This window comes from Haemorhous mexicanus, chromosome 1 (genome assembly GCF_027477595.1).
Source record: "Haemorhous mexicanus isolate bHaeMex1 chromosome 1, bHaeMex1.pri, whole genome shotgun sequence".
In the NCBI taxonomy this organism is placed as follows: Eukaryota; Metazoa; Chordata; class Aves; order Passeriformes; family Fringillidae; genus Haemorhous; species Haemorhous mexicanus.
In genome coordinates this window covers 47,313,335-47,341,027 of record NC_082341.1, presented here as the reverse complement: position 1 = coordinate 47,341,027, position 27,693 = coordinate 47,313,335, and the positions used below count along the sequence as shown (strand labels likewise).

Here is a 27,693-nt window from a genome sequence, read left to right as displayed (position 1 = left end):
TTGTCCCATGCAGTCCTTCCTCTGCCTGCCACAGATCCAGTAGATAATTACCAATCACACCAACTATTACCAATTGCAGTGATGATGGTAGCTGATGATTGTCAGAGGACTGCAGCGCTGGTCTGTGCGTGAGTTATGCTCCCTAGATTCCTGCAAAGGATGACACTAAAGCAGCGCCTATGCTGCTGACACCTGGGATCAGCCGTGCCGGTGGGATACAGCGGGATGATGTTCCCGGGCGGCGTCGGCGGGGAGGCATCCCGGGACACCGACAGATGCACTACAGGTCCCAGGGTGCAGCGCGCCCATGCCCCGCCCATTCCAGCTCTCGGGCCCCGCGGAGCCTGCCGGGACTTGTAGTCTGCAGAGGCGGGCGGGCGGGGGCTCTGCCGGCGCGGCTCCCGCCTGCCGGCCCGGGGCCAGCCGCGCTCCCCGGATCCGCCGAGGCGGCGCGGCGGGCGTATCCCGCGGCGCCGGGCGCTGCCTCCCCGCCGCCTCCCCTCTGGGCTCCCCGCCCGGGAGCCGGGAGCCCGCCGCGCGAGGGGCAGCCGGCGGGGCAGAGCGGCGGCGCTGCCCGGCGGAGCACCATGCTGGAGTCCATCTGTGTCACCGGTGAGGAGCGGGAGCAGGAGCGGGAGCGGGAGCGGCGCGGTCCCCGCCGCGCCCGGGGCAGCCGGCGGGCCGCCAGCGTTTCCCCGCCCAGCGAGGAAGCATCGCCCGGGCGGCGCCGCGGGTGTCGGTGGGGTGTGCCCTGGGGACGGGGAAAGGGCTCCACACCTGCCTGGTTCCAGGAGCAGGAGCCCCCCGGTAAATGGGGAGTGAGCGTGTCACCTGCGGGCCCTGCCCCGCGACACGGGGGAGTGCGGAGGTGACACCCGCTCCGCTGGAGCGAGGGACAGATCGTGCAAGGAAGAATGCCAGTTAAACTACTGCTGGTTATATCTTGTGTCTTACACGTTTTGGCTCTAACCTTTGCTCTATTCTCAAGAAGTTAACAAATCCTTAGAGGATATGTGTATACAAACCTCTGTTATGACTATTTAACGACAATATAGACTGGTACTTGGTGCCACACAAAACTGTCTTCTTGTGCCGTGTACAATACAGCTGCTGCTTGAAAACAGATGTTTTCCTTGTTTAAATTTGACATCCTTTCTTGTGTCATTATTTCAGCTGGCTCAAGCCAATGTTACTTTTCCACGGTGAAATCTATCTACAAGAAATCTGCTGGAGGTGTCTTAGTGTGCCCTCATTCGGTACCCTTGCAATCATAACTAAGATCTCTTACAGCTACTCTTTCTCTGCATAATTGATATGCTGTTCCATCTGTGCACGGATGTGACTAGGGTGTTACTTCTCACAATGGGAACAGAAATAAAGTTCATGGGATCGATCAGAGCAACCCTGGAGATGTGCAATAGCCACTGCAATCTTAAAGGATGAGATTTTGTGAAAAGTAGTTATTTTGAGTCCATATCCCTCCATCAGATATTCCTGACTGCACCTGTGTTGCAGGAGAAGAAGCCAGAGACCTGCACAGGATGAAACCAGTGTTCTGTGATTATATCCTGAGTTTATTACATCAGTGGGAGTTTGTTACTTGATTTCATTAGAGCCAAGTCTTCACTTTTATTGATTATTACTGTGCCCATGTAATTTAATTTGAAGGGCCCGTTTTTGGAGTCAGTTACATAATACTGTATTTCAATATAGAAGTAAACGTGCAGGAAACTGCTTGCAAGTGAGTCCATATCTTTCTTTTTTTTTTTTTTTTTAGGGTAGAAAGAGTACATCTCAAATAGCATTGTCATTCTAAAGAAGAAAATTCAAACTGCCAATCATCCCTAAAAATGCAGAGTTACTTATGAACAATGGCAGCTAATGAATCAGATATACAGGTTGCCTGATAGCTGAAACCTGCCCTTGGTTTTGAAGCTCAGAATTAAAAGCTGGATGACAGATAACACCTTTACAGAAGAAAAGTAAATAGGTGGATGTTTTCGGGGGCGGGGGGGTGGAGGGGAAAGAAGAGTCTTAGGTTAAATATAAAAGTTCCCAATATCATACAGGCTCTGGTTAATAACTAAGATGCTTGTGAAAATAGAAAGTAACTCAATGTCAGTGTTTTTACAGAAACTCATTGCCTAATTCTGCTCTTAAAACATATTCAGTCATAGACAGAGCTTCCAAACAAACAAAAAAACTAGTGCATTCTAGTTCAAGTTGCCTGACAGCTTCTGTTCAAAACTGGAGTGTTTTTAAACTTAAAGGGGTTTCCAGTAGTGAGAAAATAGAATACAGAATTTTGGTCAGATTCAGTTATGTCACAAATACAAGCCTGTAGTGTTTGAGAGGCAGTGGAACATTACAGGTTCATATACAACACTTTATGCTGCCTGCTTTTTCTCAGAATATTCTTTTTATAGCCCTCTGCACAGAAAAACCATAAAGTCTAGAGCCCATAAACTACAGGTCATTGTGAATCTATTCAAATTTTCTGATTATTGGAGATAAACATTTCTTTGTAATGTAATTGTACCTTTGCACAGTGGGTCAAAGGAAGAATCTTACTTGTCACATCTGTGTAGTTCCTTCTCATCTCACAATTTCAAACTTAACTATTGCTTGTAGATAGATCACATACATTATTTGCATTCATATAGATTTGAAAATTGAAGTCAGCCTTGAAATTATTTCTGATTTTGAGCAAAAAGAAACTCAGCCATATTCCAACATGGTAATGGTAATCTTAAAAACAAAAGTAGTGGCTCAGATCATTACATCCCTAGGACAGCAGGAAGTGCTCATGAACATGTTTGCAAACCACCTTAGTCACACTTGCAGTTTGGACAGGATTTGTTCACTGAAAATATATAACCTGAGTGACAGCTGCTCAAAAACTGCAGGAGCTCTCTGCTGTTTTAGAGCAAGGCTAGCCAGACAGAGATATCTGTGCCACAAATACCTGTCATTAACCTCATTCCACCTATGGAACAGGTGTTTAAGAAGCTGCTTGGATAGTAGCTGCCCTGTAGTCTAGAGGAAGATATTATTTATACAGCACACTCCAAAGGCTAGAAAAATGCTTACACTGGGATTTTACCATGCATATTATTGACTTATTAGCTCAATCCATCAGTTTCTAAAGGACAGAGACCAATAATATGACCTGGCTCTTAAACATGACATAAAATCTAACATTTTTTTGTAACAAATAACCTCTGACAAGATTAGGCAGTGTCTGCAGTACTGCAAGGTTCAAGGCTAGTGACTGGGATGCAATTTATACATAGAACGAGTTTCATAAGTGCGGAATTGTCATGAAATTTGTGGTTCCCACATATTCTCTCTTACCACTCGTGGACTCCATCCCTTTTCCAGTACTGCTGTGACAGCTACCTGTGCATGAATGGAAGTTACAGATAAAACTCTTTCTGCAAAATGAAGCCTGTGGTACTTTGAATTGTTCTGTGACACATAGCGTACTTGTGTCTGCAGGATGGAGTAAGTCCAGTACTGCCAGTTCCAGCTGATCTCTTGACAATGATGGGATTTTGGCTAGGGGACAACCTGCTCTCCTGTGAGATTCTTTAGACTCACAGGGGTGGCTGCATTTGGCTGGCTGGCTGCCCTGCTAGCCCAGCTTATGGGACAGCAGACACCAAACACCATCACACTCAGGAGTGGTAGAGCTCTACTCTGGCCCAAGACAGACCAAGTTGCCATTAGCAGGAGGGTTTTCTGTTCTTTGGTACCCTAAATTATGACAAAACAGGGATAGGCAGCCCTTCTATCCCCTGCTTGCTTATCCCTTGCCATCACATTGCACTCCAAATGTGGCAGATTGTTGCACGTAATATTTCATCTGTGTCTCTAGGACCATGTTTTTATTAGTGTTGTTGCACAAAGGAGCAAGATAGAAATAAATGTAAGTAAACATGATGGAGATAATCTTTTAGGACAAGACTGTATTAGTTTTGTTGTGGGTTTTGGTTTTTTGGGGTTTTTTTGTTTGTTTTTTTGTTGGATTTTTGTTGGGGTTTTTTGGGTTTTTTTGTTTGGTTGGTTTTTTTGGGGTTTTGTTTGTTTGTTTGTTTGTTTGTTTGTTTTTGATTTCTGAAGGGCTTGTGGATTTGTGACTGTTGAGTGCTAGGAAGTGAGAACAACGAAAAGAATCCTGGTACATAAATTACATGACGGAGGCTCTCAAAGGTAAATAGAGACCAGGGCATATGTTCTTTAAGAGTTTTCTACAGCAAAAACAGAAATAAGTCAGGAAGTTCAGATTTGTACTTCTCAGAACACATGTAGCACATGTGGATGACATACAAAAGATAAAACCTGTGGGATTTGTAGCATGATATCTGTAGCGTAACACCATAGCATGGTGGTTTTCAATTTGCCTTTTTCATATCTTTTAGAAGTAATCTGTCCAATGGTATCCAGAATTTAAAAGCTGGGATTCACTGCTAAGCAATCCATGCAATTAATCTGGGTTGATAATCCATTCCAACTGGCTACTCTATAGTGGCACAGTATCTCAGTACTTATTGAAATACTGAAGGAGGTTTTCAGGAGGCAGTGAATTTGGTTTTGTGCAATGAATTTGTTTTATATTCAGAATACTAGACCTCTTTTTCAATCACCAGGCATTGCTAATCAGTGGAAGCTCTTGGATATAGTAAGATAAGTTTCACAGAAGACAGTATATTTTTAATTTGGTTGATGCTGTCTGATTTACAGATGCGAGTTTAAAATATGTTATAGCTTAAACAAATGTACTAAGAGAATTTTCTAAGAGAAAGAATTTTAAATTTGGTGCTTTGCAACATGGTTTTGACATAGTCTTAAATATTATTTTCTAGTTTATTTGGTAATGATGTTCAGAAGACTTACACAAAATTTTAGAATAGCAGTTAAAAGACTTCTGTAAAAACTTCTTTGTTATCTATTCTAATATTTCAAATGTGCCAGATTGCCTTTTGATTCTAGGTTTTCAGCACAAATAGGCATGAAACAGTATCCTTTAGTCAGAAGAAAATTAAGGACAGCCACACTTAGTTTGGCAGCTGAAAAATCACTTTGCCACGAGATTGCACTTATAGAGTAACTACAGATTGGGAATAACTATTTTTGATATCAGCCATGTGCATGTGAAACCTGCCAGTGCATGTTCAGCACTCAGCCACCATTTGTGACACTTCCAGGAGAATTCTGACTTACGGCGTTCGGCGACTGTCCACATATAAAAGCATTTATTACTGGCCAGCTGTACCTCTTAGCTCTAACAGCTTGCTGTCATGAGTTTTTGGCATTAGATTGACACAGCTGTTGGGGGAGGGAGGGAATGGGTGGTTTAAGGTCATTTTGAGTTGTTTTCTTGAATTAAATTTCTAATTTTTTTCCTTTTTTATTTATCACTTCTTAGATACTTGTGTGATATTAGTTCTAATTGTTCCATTACAACAGCAATTTAAGGCTTCTATATTCTTTTTGGCTTTTAAGAGCAGGTTAGTAGAGAAGGTGAAGCATTAATGCCTCTAGGATCATGTTCTTTGTCCATATTTTAAGAAGTAGCTGTGTAATTTCCAACTCCAATTTTGTCTACCTAAGGATTCTCATACTGTAATAGTTGATACAGGTCTGAAGTCAGTCTCAAATACCAGAAATATAAGAGTGGTCATCCTATTCTGTTGCATCCAAAAAATGCATCTCTCTTATGTATTTAGTTTGATATTGTTCTCCTTGTGATGGGGTACTGTGTTTCTTAGCACGACAGCTCATGGGAGAGCAAGATAAGCCACGTAGGCAGGTTGTCACGTATATGATGAAAATGATCTGACAGAATTTGAACAGGAATGCCAAGGAGCACGCTCCTGTGCCAAGCATAGAAAGAGGATTCACAGACTTATGATGGATGAAAACGGAGTTTGCATAGGATACACGTGCTTAAGTGAAGGGTAATAATCTAATGCTTCTACCTCTCTTCTTTCCAGTGGAGAAAACACCCTGGCTGCAAATCACTCATCACATGTTCATGCAAATATGACCTCTGGTCTTTTTGGTTTTTAGGGCAGGACGTTCAGGAGAGCTGAGGAACACAGGTTGATATGGAACTGACAGAGATCCAACAGTATGAAATACATTGTCATGGTGCTTATGTTGGGAGCAAAACTGAATTTTACTGTGAAAATAAAGCTGAAATTAAGCCACTGTTGATTTTTTTCTGCCTTGGAGGCATTTAATAATCTCTTGCTGCTATTACCTTCAGAGTATAATTACTGTATGTAAAGTAATTATAGTTCAACTACATATAACTGGGGGATGAAGTTCAAATCCCTTTTGCAGGCTTTAATCATGCCACAGCCATATCTCCTGTTCCATGAATCCTTTTATTTTAGGTACAGAAACAGGAAATGTTTCTCTGTAGCACAATTTATTTGTACGTGTAGTTTCAGCTCATCTAATGTTCTAGGAGGAACTGGTTGTCAAGAGGAAGAAGTGGTTAGAACAAGTGAAGTGAGGTCACTTCTCTCTAACAGGACAAATGTTACATTCAGTTTTAATCCTCAGTGACTTTTCTGTGCAGCTGCTCTGCACCAGTGACCAGTCTCCCCCAAAGGCTATGCCAGGGGTCAGAGCAAGAAAGATGGTTCACTCTAATTAAAGAAACCTTATTTGTTTCTTGCACTTAGTTTGATTTATAATGTTACTTTTCAAGTGTTTTTTTAAGCCAGCTATTATAGTAGATCAACTTTGATTAGATGAAATACACACTATTGTCTTAAGGCTTTTCAGGAGTGTAACTAGCTGATCTCTATTGCCTCTCCGAATATGGCTTATTGTCTGTATTAAGACTGAAACTGTATTAACACATGAAACTGAAGTCTTTTAAACATATATTACTATCAATATACTGTTGAAAATTGTTTACAGTGGCTGGCCCTTTCCAATGTTCTCACCCTTTTCTGAGAGTAAACTCTGTGAATCAGATTTTGCAGATGAGATCTCACCAGACTGCTTGTATCGCAGCACAGATCCCTGTGGGACTTCACTGTAAACACAGCTCACATGCTCCTATGCAGTTTCCTATATTTTAAGTTAGTCTTTATCCTTACAGAAAGCCTTCCTTGCATGATAAAGATCAATCAGCTCAAAACTATACATTTGTTAATGTAGCAGTAGATGTTCATGAAGTTCTGCAGAGTCTTTTTTAAATCAACTAAGTTCTTACCTGCCAGCAGTGTAGTTGTGCATGGAGATGCAGGCATAAAACACTCGTTTAGCTGGATCTTACAAGTCCCAGTCTAATTGTTCAAAAGTGATATAAACACTCAGTTCTCCCTTATGCCTAGAAGTCAAGATTAATGTGATGTGACTGCAGTTAAGACATTTTGTGTTTCCTTTATATTGCAGTTTTGAGTCCTTAAGATTAGTTTCACTTTGTGAAAATCAAGTTTGTCCACATTGTTTTCTTTTTTTTTTTTCCCCCCCTAAATGCAGAAAAACTTCACTGGCCTAAGACAGAGCTTTCTAGGAAATCAGTCCTGAGCCTGGAAGTACACAAGCTGAACATTAATAATGAAAACAGCCTTCAGCATCGGCCTTCTGGCATCCTTAAGGACATTTTCACAACAGGAACCAGTAGCTACAACGTTCTTCTGCAGAGCAAAGAGGAGAAAAAACACCACACGCAGAAGCAGTCGTCCTCCCACCACAAGAAACACCGGAAAGCGGCCACCAAGCGCTCCTCCAGCCCGCGGGGCGGCCGCGGGAAGGCGGCGCTGCCCCTGCCGGGCGGGCGGCGCTGCGGGCCCCGGCAGCCGCCGCCGCTCGGCGCTTGCCCCGCGGCCGCCGCCCTCGGCAGCACCCCGGCCCCGCCGCCCCGGCCCCGGAGCAGAGCCAAGAAGCATTCTAGCCTCGCAAAGCCAAAGCAGTCCCCGTCCTCGAGAAGCATAGGCGACGGCGCTGGCCAGAAGCTGTGTTTGCTGACCGCGATCAAGCCGTCCAACGTGGAGAAAGAGAAGGTTAAGTTTTTCGACTCAGATTTCACGTACAATCCTCAGTTTGAATATGAAAACCCCGCTCTGCCAAATGTGTTAGCTAAGCACAGCCATGCATCTGATAGATTTCTTAAACAGGTAGAGTTGCTTTTGTTCCCCTCCATTTCCAGTGATTATTTCTTCCTACACTTACGTGGTGTTTGGCTTTGTTTGTAGCAACTAATTTCTCCTTATTCTCCCCTGCTCTTTGAAAGATGCATCAAAGATGAGAATGCACTAGTAGAACTGAAATAAAATCTTTTTAATTAAAAAAAATTTTAACCTTTCTGAAATTTACAGAATTTTAAGGAATAAAGGCACAGCTCCTTCTAAATGGGTTTATATGAGACATAATTTAAAGCAAGAAAATTTTGTAGGCAATGAAGCAGGATCCAGTAGAGGAAAAATACAGTGCCTAAACAGGCAGAGGAATAAGGCAGCATAGAAATCCTGCCAATCCTCTTGGTGACACAGGGATTGGGAGAGGATAGCAATTATTTGAGGTCATAGTTATTGGATAAGCATGTGTTGATGTTCCTTGTTTTAATCAACTTTGAAAGGGTATTTGGATATACATTAGGCTCAATCAAGCAGCAGCCAAATTCCATTCCAGAGAGAGGTAAATTTTAAGAAGAAAATTTTGGTTTTTCATAACTTGCAGCCACACTGGTAACATAGCTACAGACATTCCCATTCTGTGTAACTGCCTCAGCTTCCTCAGTTGCAAAAAACCTAAACAAAAAAAGCCCTTTTTTCAACTTTGACCTAAGTGACAAAACCCAGTGCTTATCTGTACAGTATCAGAAGCAGTATTCTTCCCACTTTTGCTATTTGTAAATGGTTTAGACTTTTTTTTTTTAATTTTTAAATGGTTTAGATCTTATTTTGGTCTGACAGGCTTTTCTAAACAGAGACTCTTACGTATTCAAGTGATACTTAACTTGGGAAGACATCCTGCCATTCCATGAGTTTTGCTTCTTTGCAATATGAATATTTCACTTAAAACTAAAAATTCCTGGTGGCAGAGATACAGAAGATACATGAATTAAAAGGACTAGGGATTGTAAGAAATGCTCCCTGACTTGTGAACAGACTGATTTTTTTTTTTCTCTTTCTAAATCCAAGAATGCACAAAAGTGTTGTTACCCATTACATCATTGTATTGACAGTCTCCATTTTCACATTGAAAATATCTGTATATTTTAACAACTCAGTTTCTGGGTTTTCATTAAAAATTTATTTTCTTTATGAGAAAAGGGAACAGCTGTGCTATTCTTAAAATCTTCTTCTGTACTTCCAAACAACGAACTAAATTGCAATGACACCAAATAAAATTGCCCCCTGACTTGAGCTTTTTAATAGGTTTTCCTTTGATTTTTTTAGCAATATTAGCAACATAGATGACAGCAAATCAACAACTACTGATTTGAGAAACTTAATTTAATACAAATTATCGCTTTTAGTGTGGGTTAGCAAAGCCTTAAAAGTCCTTTTATGCAGGATGATTTTCTGGAGCAAACCTGTCTGTGGTTTACCCTTCTTTTAACAAAAACCCATAAGTGTAAATACTGAATATTTTAAAAAGAAATGATTCCTCAATATTTTTCTGATTTGTAACTCTACCTTTTTCCCTGTCCATAAAAAGTATGGGAAAATAAAGGCCCTGTAACAACTTTATAAAAGGCAGTAAATGATTTAATATTCAAGGAAGTATATTTCTAACAATTAACAAGGAATATGTACATTGTTTCACAAGACTTAGTTTGAGTCACTAGAAAAGCATGTATTCAAAGTTCAGCTCCTAAAAATACCAAACAAAAATACCTTGCACTTAAAAATGCCCAAACCAGCAGCTTTAACACAGCTCTAAGCCCAGCAGGTGTCACTCTCTCTCTTTTATCTACAACTGGCTGTAGACATTTTCATCTCCACACAAATTTGAATTTAATTTCATGCAAATTTACTATCCAGAAAAAGCATTATTCAAAAATTTTAATCAGGAAGTATTGTAGGAGCAGTCGCTTTTCCTCATTGCTATTTTTTTTCACGCAGATTTTACTTGTCAGAAGAAAAACGTAGGTATCTTACAGCAAGTTCAGAAAGAATGACTTCAGTTGCAAAAAAAGAGCTCACAGTATCAAGAGCAGGGTCTGCAGTAAAAATGCAACTGTGTGTAGTCATCCTTTTAGCTACAAGAATGTTCAGTTCAGTTTTGTTGGTTTTTTTTTTTTTGGAAGCGCATTTGGCTTCTGTTTATTGCTACACTTATTTTAGAAAGCCTTGGTAACTGTGAGCAGTTATTCCTATTTTTTTCTACAAAAGGTGCTCATGGCAACTTACATTTGCTTGCTCTTTTATGAGTAAAAAGCTGTAAACCCAGCTCTTACTGACTGAACCCACCATGTTTATAGGGGGGTTTTAGGATACTTAAGCAAAATGAGCTCAAAACCTGACATTTCAGAGAATTTTTTAGTCACGTCAAAAAAATCTTTTTACCCACAGCTGTGCATAGCCTACTAGGACATTAAAACAGATTGTGTTTTCTTACTGCCCTTTCTGCATTTGTGCATGTTGATGAAATTGGTTAATACAGCATTACTGAAATATGTCTGGAAGACAAATCACACTCTGCCCCATTTATTTACTTTTTTTTAAAGGCAAAGAGCACTGAAGGTTTGCAAACCATTAACCCAGCAATGCTGCAGTGGGGACACACAGGCTTGTGAGCACCCACTTTACCCCATGCTTCTGCTTAAATCAGAGCTTTTAAGCCTTGGGCACAGCCCAACACTTTTATTGATTGATTTTTCACAGACATAGATAAAACATTTTTGAGTTATTAGTGCATTTGAAAAATGCTAGTTTTAGTGTCTTCCTTCTCATACTGTGTTCTGTTTGTTTCTCTCTTCATATCTACGTTATGATATTTTCTTCATAGTAAGGTTTTTTCATGAGTCACACAATACAGTGCCTTTAGGGAAGTAAACTGGAGAACAGAAAATAGCATGCAGATTTTCATTCTTCAAAAGGATTAACATGACTGATATTACAGAAGTTAATTTTCTTACCACTGTGTTCCAAAGTCACTGCAGCAACTCAGTGCTCTGAAAGTTTTCTGGCTCAAACTACTTATCCCTCATTGTGAAGTTTCTTAGCACTCAAAGTGTTTGTTATTTTTGCTGAGATGCTAGAGGTGGCAATATTTGCTTAGAAATAGTTGTTCCCAGTGTTTGCAGAGCAGATGAACTTAACAGTTGCAATTTGCTGAACCAAAATCAGCAAGTTGCAATTTTAGGTACCCTATTTGAATTGTACAAGGCAGCAAGAATTCTATTTCTGTATACATTGAACAAAAAATTACAAAAACCCCCCAACCATTTCATCAAATGAGTGATCCTCCCACAAAAGTTATACATCCTCTTCCCTTGTACTCATAAGAGTATAGCAGTTTTGAATTCATAAATAAACCAGTTATTCCACATTGCAGGTGTTTGTGTGACACCTTTTAAGGCAATCATAAAAGTAGCCTACAAGTAGCAAATTTATCAGATGTTGGGGAAAAAAATTTAGGTGGAGCTGGAAGGCTAAACAACATGGCATTCAACACTGAGTAATCCTTTGCTATGTCCAAGTGATGTCACAGCTGAGGCATGTGGAAGATTCAAGGACATGCCACTGTCTGTATAAAGCACTTGGTTGTAAAACACTTTATTCTGCACTAGTAACAAATTCCCTTGCTAACTAGGATTTGTAGATAAGGTGTGCTAATACATAACACAAAGCATGTCAGGCCATCCAAGTGGCACAGGTTCTCAGGGTCTGACACAAACATCTCTCTTCCCCTAGAAGGGACTAATAGATCACTTCTGGTGATATCACAGTAGGAAGATAGCTTTAGTTCAGAGCACAGTCTCATACAAAAACCCAGTGAGTATTAACTTGAAATTCTTTACAAAGTAATTTAATAGTTTTTAATTAAAAGTATTTTTATCAGCTCTAAATTACTTTACCATGACTTTTATACCGCTCAGAACAAGCATGCAAAAGAAAAGCCTCTGTGAACATTGAATAAAACCCCAAATACTACAGCCTGAGGGGACTAGAAATATATTCTTACCTTCCTTCCTCCATTCCTCTTGACCCAGACAGCCACCATTTTATGGCTGTTGATTAAACTAACAAGCTCAGCCTGGTTCTGAGTGTTACCTAATGATGCACCTTGGAAGCTTTTTTCCCCCCAGCTGATAAGTTATGCAGGAAGAAGAGCAATGGTGTGTATCTACCTTATCTGTCTTACAAATCTCAGTAGAGATTACAACTCCTTTGCAGCAGAGCTGCATCTGAATGTCACAATGAGCTGACTCAAATAGGAGGCTGACTCCTAGATCACTGAGACCCTTCTCTGACTTCCTTGCCTCACACTACTCATAAGAAGTCTTATCAGTACATATTTCTACAATAACTCTCAACCACTGAGCTGAGTTGCTGGACATGGGTGACTTGAAATTCAGAGACCTACTTGGCTGTAAATAAGTTGTTTTAAAAAGCCAACACCACCATAACCTAATCCAGTCAGTTAAACAGCCTTGCCTTGCTCTTGTTCATGCTTCTGTGTCATTGCTTTCTTGAGCATCAGTAGATGAGGGCTTGTCTTATGATTGCTGCTTCTTTTGGCACTCTTTGGTAGTGATCAGAGGGATAAGCAGACATTTTAGGTAATATTGAAAAGAACAGCAATTATTACTCTCAACCAGTAACCTGGTATAGCCACATAGTTCTTATTTTTTTTTTTCTTACTTGTTGCTGAAGAGTTTACAGTTTGGCCTTAGGAACTCCAGCAGTACCAATGTTCTGCTGGCCCAGAGGCTGGAAAATTAGCTCACAGTTGGATGCTGCAGCAGGCAGCAGCTGGCATGCTGGTCTGGATTTTCCTCTTTCCCAGCAAGTTCTTGCAACAGCTGACTGAGTCATCTCACCTTGGAGGCAGGTGCAGAATCCCAAATTAAGGGCTTGGTGTTGTAGTCAGTGCCTGGAAACCAAACATTTCCCAAACTTTTTCCCTTCCGGAACCACCCCCAGCAGGAGTGCTTGTGGCAAGAAGTGTCCAAACCAGGAACATCACTGGGGATGGGGCTCACCCCAGTGTCAGGGCCATCTGCCACTCCCTAGGGATTTCTGTGCAATGTGTCTGTATGTGATGGCTCTCCCTGTTGTTTCAGTGCTTCCAGAGCCACACCTGCCCGCTTGGAAAGAATTCCTAGGACTTTTTTCTGTTTCACTTGAAACAGAGTCAAGAGAGAAGGTGATAGGGGGAAGCACCTTTCTTAGTAATTTCTGAATATCTGTTCAGCAAAGAGGAGGCTTTAGCTCAACAACTTTCTTAGTATGCAGGAGCTCAAACTTGCAACACCTATCTGGATGTGGATGGAATGCCAGGATGTGGGTTAGCTAGAGTGGCACATAAAGAAGTTTCCCCTTGAAGCTGTGAGCTCTGTCAGGTTGAGGTAGGAGAGTTTGGAGTGGGTCTGTGTTTCTTGAGGATGACCTGTGTCTGAAAACTTGCTGTTTGTATTGTGCTGTTGATTCAAGTGTCTCACAGCATTTAGGAAGGTCTTCAACAGCCCAGGAAGGTGCCTGCAGGCAGGCAGGAAGAGTTAGAACTTGGGTCTCCTGACTCCCAAAATCATGCTGCCTCCTGTAGCCTGGAGGTCTCAGCTCCAGGGAGTTTTCTGTTACAGACAGCCAAGCAGGAGGTTTGATGTATTCAGTGCTCATTTTCTCACTGTTCATTGTGATGAGATGGTTTCAGAAAATTCCTGCACTCCAGCTAAGGTCATAGAGTCCTCTGGGATTTCATTTCAAATGAACTTAGGCATCCTAGAATTTCAGTAAGTATTTAATGTTTAGTCTTTTAGATTTCATTGAAATTTATTATCAATGAGTTGTGAAGACAAATTTCATGCTAGAAGATTGACAGATGATTTCTTCCAACAATTAATTAAATAAAGTTAATTAATTGTTCATAGAAACCTGATATACCAAACAACTAGTAGGTGATATATATATATTTATCTTAAGGATCTGTCACCTGGCAAAGGAGACTGAAGAACTTTTATCATGAATTGGTTAGGCTGCTGGCTGAGAGTAAACTTCCTGGGAAAAGGGTGGGAGCATTTAGATCGCTTCTTTAACTGAGGATTTTGTATAAGACAGGCAAATGGCTCAGAATGTGCAGACACTAAAAAAATTATAAAACAGACAATGCTTTTAGAAGTTAAAATTCATAGGTAATTTTTAAAAAGAAAAAATAATGGTTTGGAAAAATATACAAGACAAAGAAATACTGAACATTAGGTGCAATATTTCTTTGGCATTCATGTAAGTGACATTTCCTTCATCAAAGTGCTATTAGACTTTGAGGATATGTCTAGCTGTCATTTATGGGTTTCAGTAGCAATTACTCAGGGTTGATTAGTTTCAACTTGAAAAACATTAGAGGAGGATTGTTGGTAGCTGTGAGAGATAAAAAATTAATTCAATTTCTGTGGAAAATCAGTCAACCTGCCAATGTCAGAACTACATAGCTGGAGACAAGTGTATAATGTAAAAAGAGATTCAGTCTGAAAGATTTTCACCTTTTAATGTTAGTGGTATTTTCTTAGCAAGAACATTAATTTTTTAAGGTAATGCCAGGAGCTTCTATTATCAAGTCTATGACAAAAAGCTATTCCCTGTATCTGGACTGTTGCTGGGAAGGAAGTTATTCCATACCACATTTTCTTTTAAGGGTGTGAAATGATGTGCTGGAAAGAAGATAACTAGGGATGAGCATTTCACACCCCATCAATAAAATCTTCAATATGCATAGTTCATATCATGGTTATGGGCATTGTCCTGAGCTTTGCTCAAGGGACTTCTTCTAGCAGCAATTCATAGGAGAATTGTTGATACTACTCTATTTACCTCATGAAATAGGCCTTCATTTTGGGGGTTTTTAAAAGAAGTACTGTGGTTTAAATGAAAAGTTTAAATCAAAGTTCTGTAAATAAAAGTTCCTGCTCTCTCTCCTCCTTTCTCACACAGACACCCATGGTACAATGGATTTTATTGTAAGGAGACATTTTTGGTAGAGGTATTATTGTTAAAATTATAGTTACACATCTGCTTAATCAGTGTTCCTAAATTAGAACATGCCAAGAAATGAAGTGAGATGACAGTAATAGTTGATCTTTTTCAAATTCTTTGGAAAAACATAAAAAGAAACAAGCTGTCAAACTGCAAATGTCCTGGAGACCTGTTACATCTGTTTTACAAGGCAGTTGTACAACACTGTCAAAATTAAAGAGAAAATGGGTATTATTTCACTAGATTCATAATCATCTAATCATCACACTGATGTCTGTGGGTCTAAGATGAGTTGATCAGAATCTTTTTTCAGTACTTTGGCATTAATGTACATCTGAAGATGGCATAAATTCATTGCAGAACGTGTCGGCATGTATTAAATGAGTACAGCCTGTTAGTGACTGCCAGCGAGTTAAGAAAAGAAGGGTTTTAAACTAAGCAAAAAAGAGAGATTGAGAGAGAGAGGAAGAATACAAGTGTCAGTCTCTCATGGGGATCTTACTGCCCTGATATTTGCTGTGTTTTTTCATTTTATAGTCCATTAACATTATGAAGCGAACGTTGCAGAAATATGGAAGCTATGAAAAATTTGAGCAGGCCACTGGAGGCAGCTTGCTGACCAAAAGTCGTATCTGGAATCACGTCAGGAAGTACATGGTGAAAGAAGGCTGTCTTGGTGAGGTAAGTCCTGCACTGCATCAGGAAAGAAACACTTGTGTGGGCCTTAGACATTGGATGGACCCAAGAGACCATCTGGGAGGCCTTTCCTCCATAATCACAAGAATATTCCTTACATCATACTTTTCTCATAGCTAAGCCCAGTCTTATGTCTGAACAATTGAAACTACACACATTCATTGTGAACACTTCAGTCATCTCTCTGAGCCTGTTTCCTGATTCATATATGCTTTTTCTTTAATTCTCTTCTTTTGGGAGTACCCAAGAACGACACCCTTCCTTCCCTCCTTTTTTCAGCTACTTGGAGACCAGCACATTTCCATTTATTCATCAGTTCTGCCATCTGTTCTGCTGTATCAAATTATTTACACCAAAGGAAAGAGTTAAGAAAAGGCCAAGAAAAATAAGCAGCAGCCCAAGAGAGTGATTTATAAGAAGCAACACAAATGAAAGTGACATAAGTGAATAAAAATGTCTGAAAGAACTTGTTGAGTTGGTTTAAGTGCTGTTTTTTCCTGGATTTAACCATCTAATTTTTAGAGCCCTGAGAAAAAAACCTTATTTTCTATATTCGGAATTTTAGAAGACCAGTTTGATGAAGTTACATGAAATTGCTTGGAAAAGTCAGATGAAATTGAATGTATAAGAAAGGGATTAATCCAAATGAAATCACCCGATGACAAAGATTTGGATGAGATCACTGGCAGTGAGCAAGAGGAGTCTGGAATCATGAGGCAAAAATTAATTTCCCAGAAACTAGCTTCAATTGGTAAACATAATATTATTAGAAGAAACTGCTAAACTCATCACAAATTTTTGTGAGACTATAATTTGACAGTGATAACCAGACTTTTCCTGGGTTTCTAAGGGTGGGATTAATAAACTACAGTTTAGAGCAAGCAATAAAAAAAATAGTATGTTTTGTCTTTTCCTGTGCTTTTATCTCCCTCTTTATTTTTGGCTTGGTTTGAGTTCATGGCAGCTGGATCCTGTATCCTCATCCAGCAGCCCATGTCCTTCTTAATGAAATACTTCACTTTTTCTGTGAAAATAGGGTTAATACATCATGCTTAGGATGGCCTAAAATATGAAAATACTCTCTCCAGCTGAGAAGGTGTTAAAAAAGCTAAGTGGCACCTGTTCTTTAAATCTAAATGCTTTGGGATTTACTTTTTTTTACTGCCTCTTAAATGCAAGTTTTATGGGACTGGTGGTTTGCTGTTGAACTTGAAGCTGAGGGTGAGTTTTGAGTACAGGGAAGTGTTATATTCATGCCTTTGATCCCTGAGTCCTTTTTTTGGATACTAAAAAAGTAATCTTTCTTTAAAGTAGTCTCCCTTCTACCCTTCTGAGTAGTACTGTTTCATTAGGCTTTACATGAAGAGGGAAAGGTGCTTAGTCTTCAACAAAGAGTTTCACTTTTCCCTCTCAGTCACTCATTTAAAAAGGCTTTTTGAAGTCAAATAATACAATATATAAATATGCATTAGTTTCCTTCTCTGCCAGTTTTTGTTTTGATTACCAGTTTTCCAAGAGAGAACAGGAAAGCAAGAACTATTTTTCTGTGTAGAACAAAACAATGCCAATATTTCAAGTCTGCATTATGTAACAGGAAAAAAAGTACATAGTACTTCCCCCTCTCATTCAAGTGGCTTTAGAATTGCAATTGAAATGCATTCAGACACCTAATTATATACCTAGTCAATTTACATGTTCTTATCTAGTATTTTTCAGTTCTCAGTAATACTAAGATAATTCAACACAGTTCAAAAACTGGTAGTTTCTCTAATTTATTGTGCATGCAATTGCTCCCTGCCCTCTGAGTCTAGTCACTATTACCATACTAAATTTTTCAGTTTCACTATCTTCACCCTCACTCACCCAATAGAGTCTGAGCTTCTGTCAGTAGCACAGGTGAGCAGGATGAACTCATTCAGAAGGCTCTCTCACGCGATCACTGATCGCAAGGCAGAGTTGTGGAGGGCAAGGGACCAAAGAGAAATGAAATCATGGAAGAACCAGAGGAAAAAGCAGGATCAGGAGTGAGAAGAGAGCTCTTTCAGTTCTGCCTGAACTCTCTCCTCTTCAGATTGTGGTCCATCTCACGGAGGACCTGCTGTCACGAGCCTCCATGACGGTGGTGAACGGCCGCCCCACTCTCACCATCAATGTCTCCACCGCGCGAGAGCACTGGCTGGAGGGGATGCTGAGACACGAAATTGGTATGAGCATCACATCCCTTCTGCAGGCACAGGGGAGTACTTGCATGCATTCTTACTTATGGTACAGTGGTAGGCCAGGCACTGGACTGGTACAGTAGGAGGGAACATCCCTATGCAAAGAACCTCTGCTGGAGATGTGATAAAGGGGAGGAGAAACCTTTTTGTTACTGCAGCATGCAGTAAAAGGATTCCTAGGGTTCATAGATATTAGCTTTTTAGGTCAGGTCCAGAGCAAGCTTTTGAAGTAAGCCTACCAGCCAGTCCTACTTGCAGCATTGAGGTTCCCCATGCCAAAGGAATCTTGAAGCAGACAGAGTAATCCTTTCAGATGATGCTAACCCAGAGGCTCTGCTCCAGGGTATACCTTCTGTGCTGTCATTGCTTATTAGAGCAATTTTCTTTAAACTACTCTAGAGTTAAAAAAAAAAAAAAAAAAAAAAAAAAAAAAAAACAAAAAAACGGGGGGGGAATAAAAATAGTGTGACTGTTCAACCTCTGCTCCGGCCATGTCACTTTACAAACCTGCGTCTGTCACACTGCACTGCTTGCAAACGTAGGCATGCTTTAGGTATGAAGAATTTACCCAGTGATCCCTAAACTGGTGTAAAATTGCTGTAGTTTTGCATTACACAAGGTTGGTCCAGCCCTGTGGAAAATTTCTACAAATTTTTCAGTGCATCTGTTTCAACTAAGTACCTAAAATATTAATAAACTTGACTAGTGCCTGAATAGCAACTGAAGAATAAGCCTTGCAATTGCCTAGAACCACTGTTACATTTTAGGGAATATCTTCCAAGGCTGCAGTTGTGCTGTTTAATCACCTTCAGGAGGCAACATTTCTGCCCTTTTACTTTGATTTTCCTTCCTGCTGTTCCCTACAATGCCTAGCCTATCCCAGATACAATTCAGTGTGTAAGACTTCCAAAAATTCCTTTTCACAGATTTAGAAAGTCAAGTCCTCCTGATAGTGGCATTCCTTAAGCATTTTCAGGAATTTCACTTGCAGTCAGTAGGTGAATATTTGTGTGGTGTATATATATCTCTGACAAAATGTCTGTTGTAGACAAGGCTAAAATCATTGCTTTTCCCAGTGCCCAGTCCTACCAGCTCAAGAGTTCTGAAATGGGTCTCCTTATATATTTTATAACTTTTTCTTAATCATTGTATGCTACTGTTTTAAGTGCCAGATTCCTTTAACTTTTTTTTTTTCCCCAGGAACTCATTACTTTCGGGGTTTCAACAACAATAGCCAGCCTTGGTGCAACCGCAATGGCCGTAGGAAACACGGGTTAAAGCCAATCAACCCCACAGAAGAGGGGCTGGCGAGCATTCACAGCGTCCTGTTCCGCAAAGACCCTTTTCTTTGGAGAGCTGCCCTGCTCTACTACACAGTGTACCAGGCCAGCCAAATGTCCTTCAGTCAGCTTTTCCAGGATGTGGGCAAATTTGTCAAGGACCCCAACACTAGGTGGGATTACTGCGTACGGGCCAAGAGAGGGTGGACTGACACCTCACAACCAGGTGAGTTCCCTGTTTGTCTTCTCTTGTTTTGTGCTTCAGGGGGGTTTTCAGAACATGCACAGACCTCCCTAGTCATGTCACACAGTTAAACCTTTGCAAAAGGGAAAAATCAGACTCCACACTCTCTGAAATGGGGTCTCAGGAATTCTGCTATGGAAAACAAGGCTGAAAATGCTCTTGGGTGAGATCTTCAAGCTGAATCAGTAAAGGATATTTTTTTTTTTTTTGTGGAAGTGGGACATAAATGTAAAAATTCATACAGTTTGACCTGGTTTCTACAGATGTAATGTTGCCTGTGGTTATTCACAGGCCCTATCTTCTATGTTTGATTTCTTTTTCTGGCTGGTGGGTTTTGCCTTCTAGCTAGTTTTTGGAAAGGTGTTCAAAGTCAGGGATATAAATACCTAGTTTTTAAAAATAAAATTGTTCTGCTGTTCTATAATGGCTTCTGAGAACATGCCTTGACCAAACACTGATAGACTGCAATGTGTCTCCATTCCTTTCAGGCTGTTTCAATAAGGACCAGGTGTACTTGGATGGCATCCTCCGAATCCTGAGATACAGGGAATCCATTGATTTCCATCTTCTGACAGCCCTTGGAAAGGTGATTGAACTCATTATTCCCAAGGGTACAGTTTTATCATTTCAGCAAGCCTGCCTGTAATGAACTATGAGTCATGGTGCTTTTACTTTGATCTAGAATTCTCTGCTCTGTACAGCACCTTCAGTTACACTGTGCTAAGTTGCAAGTATTTTGAGGTCCTAAAAATTTCTATCAGCTTGACCTCATTCTTCACTTATCAGATTAAGATTTTATGGTCATATTTCTCAGACTTTCCTCCCTTTATGGGATACTACCTGACTTGCAGTACGACAGACTGCCTTGTCCAAACAAGACAGGTACTAAATAAGTCAGTGGTCCTAGCAGAAAACAAAAGGAACCATTTGACGTTAATGCACCCCCCTTCCACCACAAAGAGTATTTCATCTCAAAGTTCTCTCACTGATGGCAGGTGTTTTTAAAACATGAGGGTTTTTCCCCCCTAGAATGATATTTCTATATTCAATGTGAATGAATTTTAGGTCCATTCTTACTGTCATGGCTTGTTTGTTCTCAGATCATCCTAAAAAGTGCAGAAATTTTGTCACACTTCCTAAACCCAAGGATTGCTAAGCTTTCACAGCTCATTAAGCAGGGTTCATACTTGCATTAACAGGGAGTCAAATTGATTTGAGCTTGAATTTAGAGCTGGTATACCATTTCTGCCTACTTAGCAACCAATGGGTGATAAAGGGAAGGGGCATATTATGATAGAGGGTTTTGGTCCACATTTGAGTTTTCCCTTTACTGTCAGAATCATCCTTATTGATAAGCAAGAGCTATTTAGGTAATTGAACCAAGTTAGGAAGCTTTGAAAATAAAATCACACTGTCAAATAAGTCTGCACGTTTCTCTCTGAAATTTCCTTGTGCTTTCAGCCTGCTCAACTCCGCACAGCTTCTGCCTGCTAAACCACTGAACACACGGTTCCCTTACTGCTTTATGCCTGTCTCTCTTCAGGGAGTCTGCAGGTTGACAGGCCACTTGAAAAACACACTAAGTCATTCCTCATAAAATTACAGCTTCCACTATGATCCACATTGAGGGCCTACAAGCAATTTATTTCTCGCAGTATGATAATTTATAAGTGCTTGATTTTGCAACTTTTAAAATCAAGGGATCTTAAAGTGTATTCTGAGTGGTTTGGCTTCAGATATCTGCAGTCAAGCTGGAAATTTGTGTATCAGGGCAATGTCTGTTCTCAGCACCACAGATTAGCTGAGGTCTACAGAGATCTCTCAAATTCATCTAGTCCAGCTTCCATGCTTAAGCAGTATCAGCTTGAGCAGTTTGCCCTGGACCATGTCCAGTTTGAATGTCTCCACTGATGGAGACTCCATAATCCTTCTGGGTGGCCTGTGCCAGTGTTTTTCCACGCTCATTGTACAAAAGTTGTTTGTTCAGATGGAATTTTATGCATTTTAACTGGTGCCCACTGCCCCTTGCCCTGACAGTGTGTGCTGGTGAGAAGAGCCCCATTCCCCTGTTTATACACACTCATGATTCCCGTGAGCTTGCTTTTCTCCAGGCTAAACAGTTCCAGCTCTCTCAGCCTTTCCTCACAGGAGGGATGCTCCAGTGCCTTCATCATCTTAGTGACCCTTCACTGGGTCTGCTCCAATGTATCTTCTCACAAAAGAGAGAAGCATAAATCTTCACTGGGATCTAGCCTAGTGATTTATCACTACTTTAAATGGGGGATTTACTTGTTTTTTTTTTTAGGGTGGAATGGGAGGATCAGGTTGTTCCAAAGGGAGTATTAAGCTTGGCTGGCACATTTTCCAGATCCTGCCTTCCTATTGCTTCTGACATTACTTAGAGTGTAGAAGAGTGTGCTGTGGATACATGCAAGCTGTTCAACATACCTAGAGGTGACTAAGGAAAACACTTGAAATCTGAGAAAAGGTGCTTCTTAAAAGGAGCAGTTTTAAAACTTCACAGGAAAGAATCAAATACAGGAAGTACTGCAAAATATTCATGTGGTAATTGCATGCAAATATTGCCAAAGAGAAATAGAATGCAGATATTGGGTGCACTTGAGTATAGCATAACTACCAGAGTTTGAAAAAGTAAAAGCAGCAAAATGTCACCTACTGTTTGTGTTTCCCTAGAAACACATGAGCACATTATGAAGACCATAAGTAAGCCTGGTTTAGCCTCAGTCTTTTTTATCTAGTGAAATGACTAATAAAATGTGGTAAGGAAAACAACCTGTTTCCACCATAGGATGGGATTATGTTTTTGATCTCCTCAGGATGTTAACTTTGGTAATTTTTTAGCAATTGCAAGGACTGCAAAAATGCATCCCATTCAAACCATATCTCAGATTGTAGATGCGTGTTTCTTGTTTGCAGCAGTAACAGAAACCTCTGAACATAAATATGAAGGGAGAGGGATCCTTTTTCTTTCTTCAGGCAGGAAAAGAGGTAGAATTTAATTGCATGTGGTGGTATGTCTCCAGACTGAGAGATGGTGTGGTTTTGTGGAGCTCCTCTCTATCCACTTCTAAGTAAGTTAATTAGGTGTAATGCCACACAATCTTCAAACAGCAGGATCTCAGTGACTTGAATAAGCCTGGGCATGGGTGTCTGTTTGTTTTCTTAATTGGGTGTTTCTTGTCCTTGCAACTAGAAAAGCACACTTGTGTACTGAGATGCAAATTGATTCTCCTTGTGGGCTTTGTTCCAATTATCATTGCTGAGATATGCACCTGTCTCTGTGGATCAGGTTTAGCAATCTGGATTGCACTGTCCTGTCTTTGCAGAAAGCCCTTCCATGCCCCTTGCACACTGGTGAATCCTTCATGTGCACTTTAATTGCTGCTGAGTAGAAATCATCACCTGCCCAGAGGGCAGGCTGCTTCCAGGGAAACCAGACCCTACAGGGCTTAGCTCCTTAGGGGAAACATGGGGCAAAAAGATTGGAAGGGGCAGGCTCCACTCAAGCCACCTGGCACAAAGCTCATGTGAAGCACAGCGAGGCTGCTGGGCTTTGCCAGAGCATATGTTGCTGTCTGCAGGGTGCCCAGAACACACAGCTTGGAGACAAAGTGACAACCACACAGATTTCATCTCTGGACAGCTGCCCAAGGAGTCCTCTGTGCATCCATGGCAGTTTGTGCCCAGCCAAAGCAGTCATCCTTTCTGGACTATCATTTACAGCATCTTGAGCTACTGTGATTAGAAGTCCTAGCTTTTAGAACCATAAGACTATGAAGATAGAAACATCAATTTTCCTTAGGGAAAAAAGCTACCAGATCCTCCAATAGCTGCAAAATGAGAGTTCAGCACCAATACCCAGAAGGCTCTGATGCAATGAGGCAAACCCAGTCTGCACTCTGCTATTGAATGTGGTAAACAAAAAAACCTAAAATTGGAATGCTTAGGTTTTGCTCATGCTGTAGTTAGTTACTAGAGATGCATTTTAATTTAGCTTTGCATAAGCACATTTACTAATGAAAATAAAACAGCAGAGTTCAGGTCAGCTGGCACCATGCATTTCCTAAACTGTTTCCTGTGCCATGCCTGTGCTGCCCTCCCTTTTTAGTTCCTTAGTCTTTTGCACTGCTTTTCCATTCTCATGTAAATCTTTCTGCCTTATTGAGAAGACACTCCAAGACTCACATGTGCTCCATTCTTTCTCTCTCTATTCCTGCAGCTGCTGTAGATGGTTCTCATTCACAGTCCTACAAGTCTGTTCACTGATTGAATCAAAACAGAATCAGGAATTATGAAGGCATTTGCTAAATTTATACATCTTTTGCATCTTCCACTGAAGCACACAGTTGCTCATGTTTTCAAACGCTTCTCTAAGGTTTTAAATTCTCCAGCTCTGAAATACTTTCTCATTTACAGGAGAGAATTTATAGCAGCAGCAGCAGGGAGGCAATGGGACTGTACTGCTAAAATGACCCATGTCCTTCCTTACAGATCTCATATGAGGACGTGGATCGCCTGAAAGGATTGGCTGTGATTGAGAACATGAGGGTGCCACACTTTTTGCAAGACCATGCCCGGTACATGGAACATTTGAAAAAGATCATGGAAGTCAATGAGCTGACTGATGAGGAGCTCCAGGATCTCATAAATTAAGAGTATTAGACATTCATTCACATACTGTGTAAGGATGTAGAACTGGACTTCCCAGAGCTTGCAGAAAGGGACTTCTGAGGAATGGGAGGGAAGAGTGTCCAGAATATGTGGAATTCAGAAAAAAACCCTTTATGTCCTTTTGTATTGTGATTGTATACTGATTATTTTTTAAAGGAATTGTGCATTTTTGTAAAATTTGGCTTAGAAATTTCTCTGCAGTGATCTGTCCAACCATCTACTCTGTTTTGTATGCTTGGTATAGTGCTCAGTGCTGTCTCTTGTAATATATTGCCCTTTCCCTCCCAGGTTTAGAGGTGGAGGAAAGGAGACAGAGGAGAAATTCCCCCTTAGTTCACTTTTGTTTGCCTTATCTTTGGTCATAGCTGTCATGGTTCATAGCAATAGAACTGCTGTAGATTATGCTGCATTGCTGTCTGCATAACTTTCCCATTTAGTCATCACTGCAATGAAAACAGAAAGTTTAAAAACAGTGCACAGAAGCAGGTCTTTGTGCCACGGGATTGAAGTCTGTAACATTACAAAATGTTTCAGGGGTTTTTTTTAAGTGAGAGGATTAGCATTTAAGAAAAGAGAGAAAAGGTAGGTAGTGCTGTTTTAAGGATTGTAAGCGGGTAGCAAAGCTTTCCCCTCATTCCCTTAAAAAGTTACACTGTTCTACATTTTTATGTGTATAGTACATGTTTCAGAAAGCTGAATTCTGGGAAGGGCCTCCCTCCTTTGAGGACAAGCATAGCATGTCTAGGAAATTCAGCATGGCAGTGTGTTGGAAGGAGGATTGAGCAAAACTGTGATTTCATGACCTATGGTTCTAAATTAATTCAGGAACACAGGGCCACAATACAGCACAGCAGGCAACACTAAGCTTCTGCTTTGGATCACCTGAGCCTACAGAGGACCAGGTCACACTTTTGAGCAGTGCCCCCACACTACAGCAAGCTTCAGCTTGCAAAGCTCATTTCAGAAACAAGATGTGACTGGGGGAGAGAAGATGACTCTCAAGTGCCCTATTCCTGTATTCCAACAGAAGTGCTGCACCACTCTGGAGCAACTTTACCTCTGTTTTAACTGTGGGTGCTATGTCCAGGACCAAGGAAAGAAAGCTCCTTGCAGCAAAGAGCTTTCTTTAGTCACATGATGAATAACTTAGATGATGCAGGAGGACTTACTACATAAGCTACATTTTCTGATTGTGGAGTATTATGGAATTGGTGAGGCAAAGTATTCTGACAAAGGGTTTTGTTTTAGTAGACAGAATTTTACAAGGGCTCCTCTGAGCTCCTGGGAAGCAGCTGTGGTCAGAAGGGCTGGGCAGAAACTAGCGGGAGCCTTGGACAGGACTTCTGCCCTTTCTTATCCTGCTGCTCTTGCCCACTTGCAACAGGCATGGGATAAGGTGAGTAGATAAAGCCAAGATTTCCTCCACACCACATTTGCATGGACCTGAGCCACAGTATCCCTCCCCTCTTATTTGTTCTTTAATGTAACAAATGCAATAACTCTACCACCTTGTTTTGTACCAAGACACTACCAGACATTACAGTAAAATCTTGAGAACATGTTTCCTGATCCATAGGAAAATCTGTGAGGAAAAGGTGATGGCTGGCTAAGAGGTCTGAAGGTTTATGAATAATCCCATAAAAGCAACTGCCTTTCAGATACTGTTGCAGATTGTTTGCAGTGGCTGGCTGACTGCTGCAAAAAAGAAAATGCATTCAACAAGCATAAATTTACTAAATTTAGTTGTTTTCAAGTCAGGGACTGAGAACTGCTTGCAGCAGCCTTAATTTTGTGTTGTCAGTATTGTTGAGGAGCTGAAAGCCATTCAGCCTCTGTATGCTGTTTTCTCTCCTTTCCTCCTTCAGTCTGTCTAGTTTGATCACTAGTGACTTGGCCTGCCCAGCTTTGTTTCAGAGCTGTGCAGAGCAGGCACAGAGCTGCTGCAGCAGCCTGACAGGGGCCATTTGCAGTCAGTCCCGCACGTGTGCTCCAGGTTTTGGCTCCTTTGCCAGAAACAGCAAGAAAGTCACACATGACTGAAGTCAAGCCAAGGATTACAGTCAAAAGCTGACTTAAGAGTAAACTGGGCAGAGATCATTTGGGCTACACTGTGGAAAAATCTGGCTGACTTTGCTGACCCTGGGATATGCAAAAGGGACAGTCCTTTAAGAAAGGACTGATTTTGAACTGATTTTATGCCGATGGAAGAGATCCCTGCCTTTCGCCCATGCTGTTTACATAAGCAAAGTGGTTTTCCTCCTCCCACAGTAGTAGCATCTTATAATCAAAGTGCACGTGCATAATGTGTCCTCAAAACCAGGAGGCTGTGCTAGTCACACTTTTGCCACAAAATGCCATGCCTGCAGGCCTGGCTCTTTTACACTCTGTAGCCCTAAACACTACTACAGGCCTTTTTGCTTGACTTGAAGACCTGCATCACCTTTTTTGCAAAGCAGTAGGTGCCATTAAACTTCCATTCTTCATTATTCTAGAAATAGATTTGCCAGGTGCAAAGTTTGGAGTCTGGAAGTGGTCAGTATCAATATGTAGCAATAGGTGAAGCTGTCAGCTTCTGGGTTTGGCATCATGTCATTCCTCCTTTGTAAAAGTGTCTCAAATTTTGAAGTGTAGATTTTGTAAATTTTCCTGAATTTTTGTTCTTCACTGTGAAGAGGCTGGTTACTGAATTGTGATTCTGAAGTTCTGTGGTGGAGTGTGTGGACAGCAGTGAGCTCATGTCACTGCACAATTTCATGGTGTCAGTGCTGTGTTGGCAGCCTTTCCTGGCTATCTGGCTTGGCTGCTTTGGTGTGTATCTATGTCTTGCTATGTTATTCCTATACAGAAACCTGGCTGGCATTGGAAAAGCCTCCCCGTTTCACCAGACCAATTTTGAAAGGCATTTTATACAACTTTTACAAATAAAGATAAAATAATGACAGACATGAGAGTACTGAAGTGTTACATCATGTTGTGTCAGAGGGTTACTCTCTAATGGCCTCGGCTCTACAGCAACTTGGACATCCTATGTTGTGTGTGGAAGAGGTGCCTTCCTGCCTTTTTCAAAAACATCACTTAGGGCTGGGGTCGTGAAGGGTCTGTTGAAGTCTTACACTGGGTATGGCTCTCCCTGCTCAGTCAGAAGGCCTGGCTGCTCATGAGGAAATTATCCTTCTATTTTCTAGGATATGGTCTGAGGTAGTGTTAGAGCCTCTTTGCTGCAATGCAATTCTCAGCACCATCCATGTGGGAAATGGCAACTCCAAATGTTCCACTATAACACTTTGATCCACCCCCCCTCCCCTGCTGCTCCCCATCCCCTCTCACATTATAAAATGTTCTTACTTATCTCCAAGGAGTCCCGTCATCTCATTATGGCTCAGCTCCTTATGTGT

At 40.9% G+C, this 27,693-nt stretch overlaps 1 protein-coding gene across 3 annotated transcripts; it reads left to right on the top strand.

Moving 5' to 3' along the window:
* The first annotated feature begins 455 nt into the window (after positions 1 to 455).
* On the top strand, positions 456 to 27,241 carry MATCAP2 (microtubule associated tyrosine carboxypeptidase 2). 3 transcript variants are annotated; one of them, XM_059848693.1, is made up of 7 exons: positions 456 to 612; positions 7,504 to 8,141; positions 15,705 to 15,848; positions 17,935 to 18,067; positions 19,283 to 19,588; positions 20,095 to 20,192; positions 24,119 to 27,241. In XM_059848693.1, exons 1-7 carry the CDS (start codon positions 588 to 590, stop codon positions 24,278 to 24,280), a joined length of 1,506 nt encoding a protein of 501 aa, XP_059704676.1. In that variant the 5' UTR covers positions 456 to 587; the 3' UTR covers positions 24,281 to 27,241. The 3 variants fall into 3 exon arrangements, with proteins under 3 accessions (XP_059704676.1, XP_059704685.1, XP_059704692.1); XM_059848702.1 differs by lacking the exon at positions 456 to 612 and adding an exon at positions 4,078 to 4,212; XM_059848709.1 differs by lacking the exons at positions 456 to 612; positions 7,504 to 8,141 and adding an exon at positions 13,226 to 13,546.
* Positions 27,242 to 27,693: the final 452 nt, after the last annotated feature.

What these genes read in the sequence shown, in the direction of transcription:
- MATCAP2 (XM_059848693.1), top strand. Translation starts at nt 588, where the DNA reads ATGCTGGAGTCCATCTGTGTCACCG. An exon ending in GGAGTCCATCTGTGTCACCG is followed by an intron (nt 613 to 7,503) that starts GTGAGGAGCGGG and finishes CCCTAAATGCAG; the next exon opens with AAAAACTTCACTGGCCTAAG. An exon ending in AAGAAGGCTGTCTTGGTGAG is followed by an intron (nt 15,849 to 17,934) that starts GTAAGTCCTGCA and finishes TCTCCTCTTCAG; the next exon opens with ATTGTGGTCCATCTCACGGA.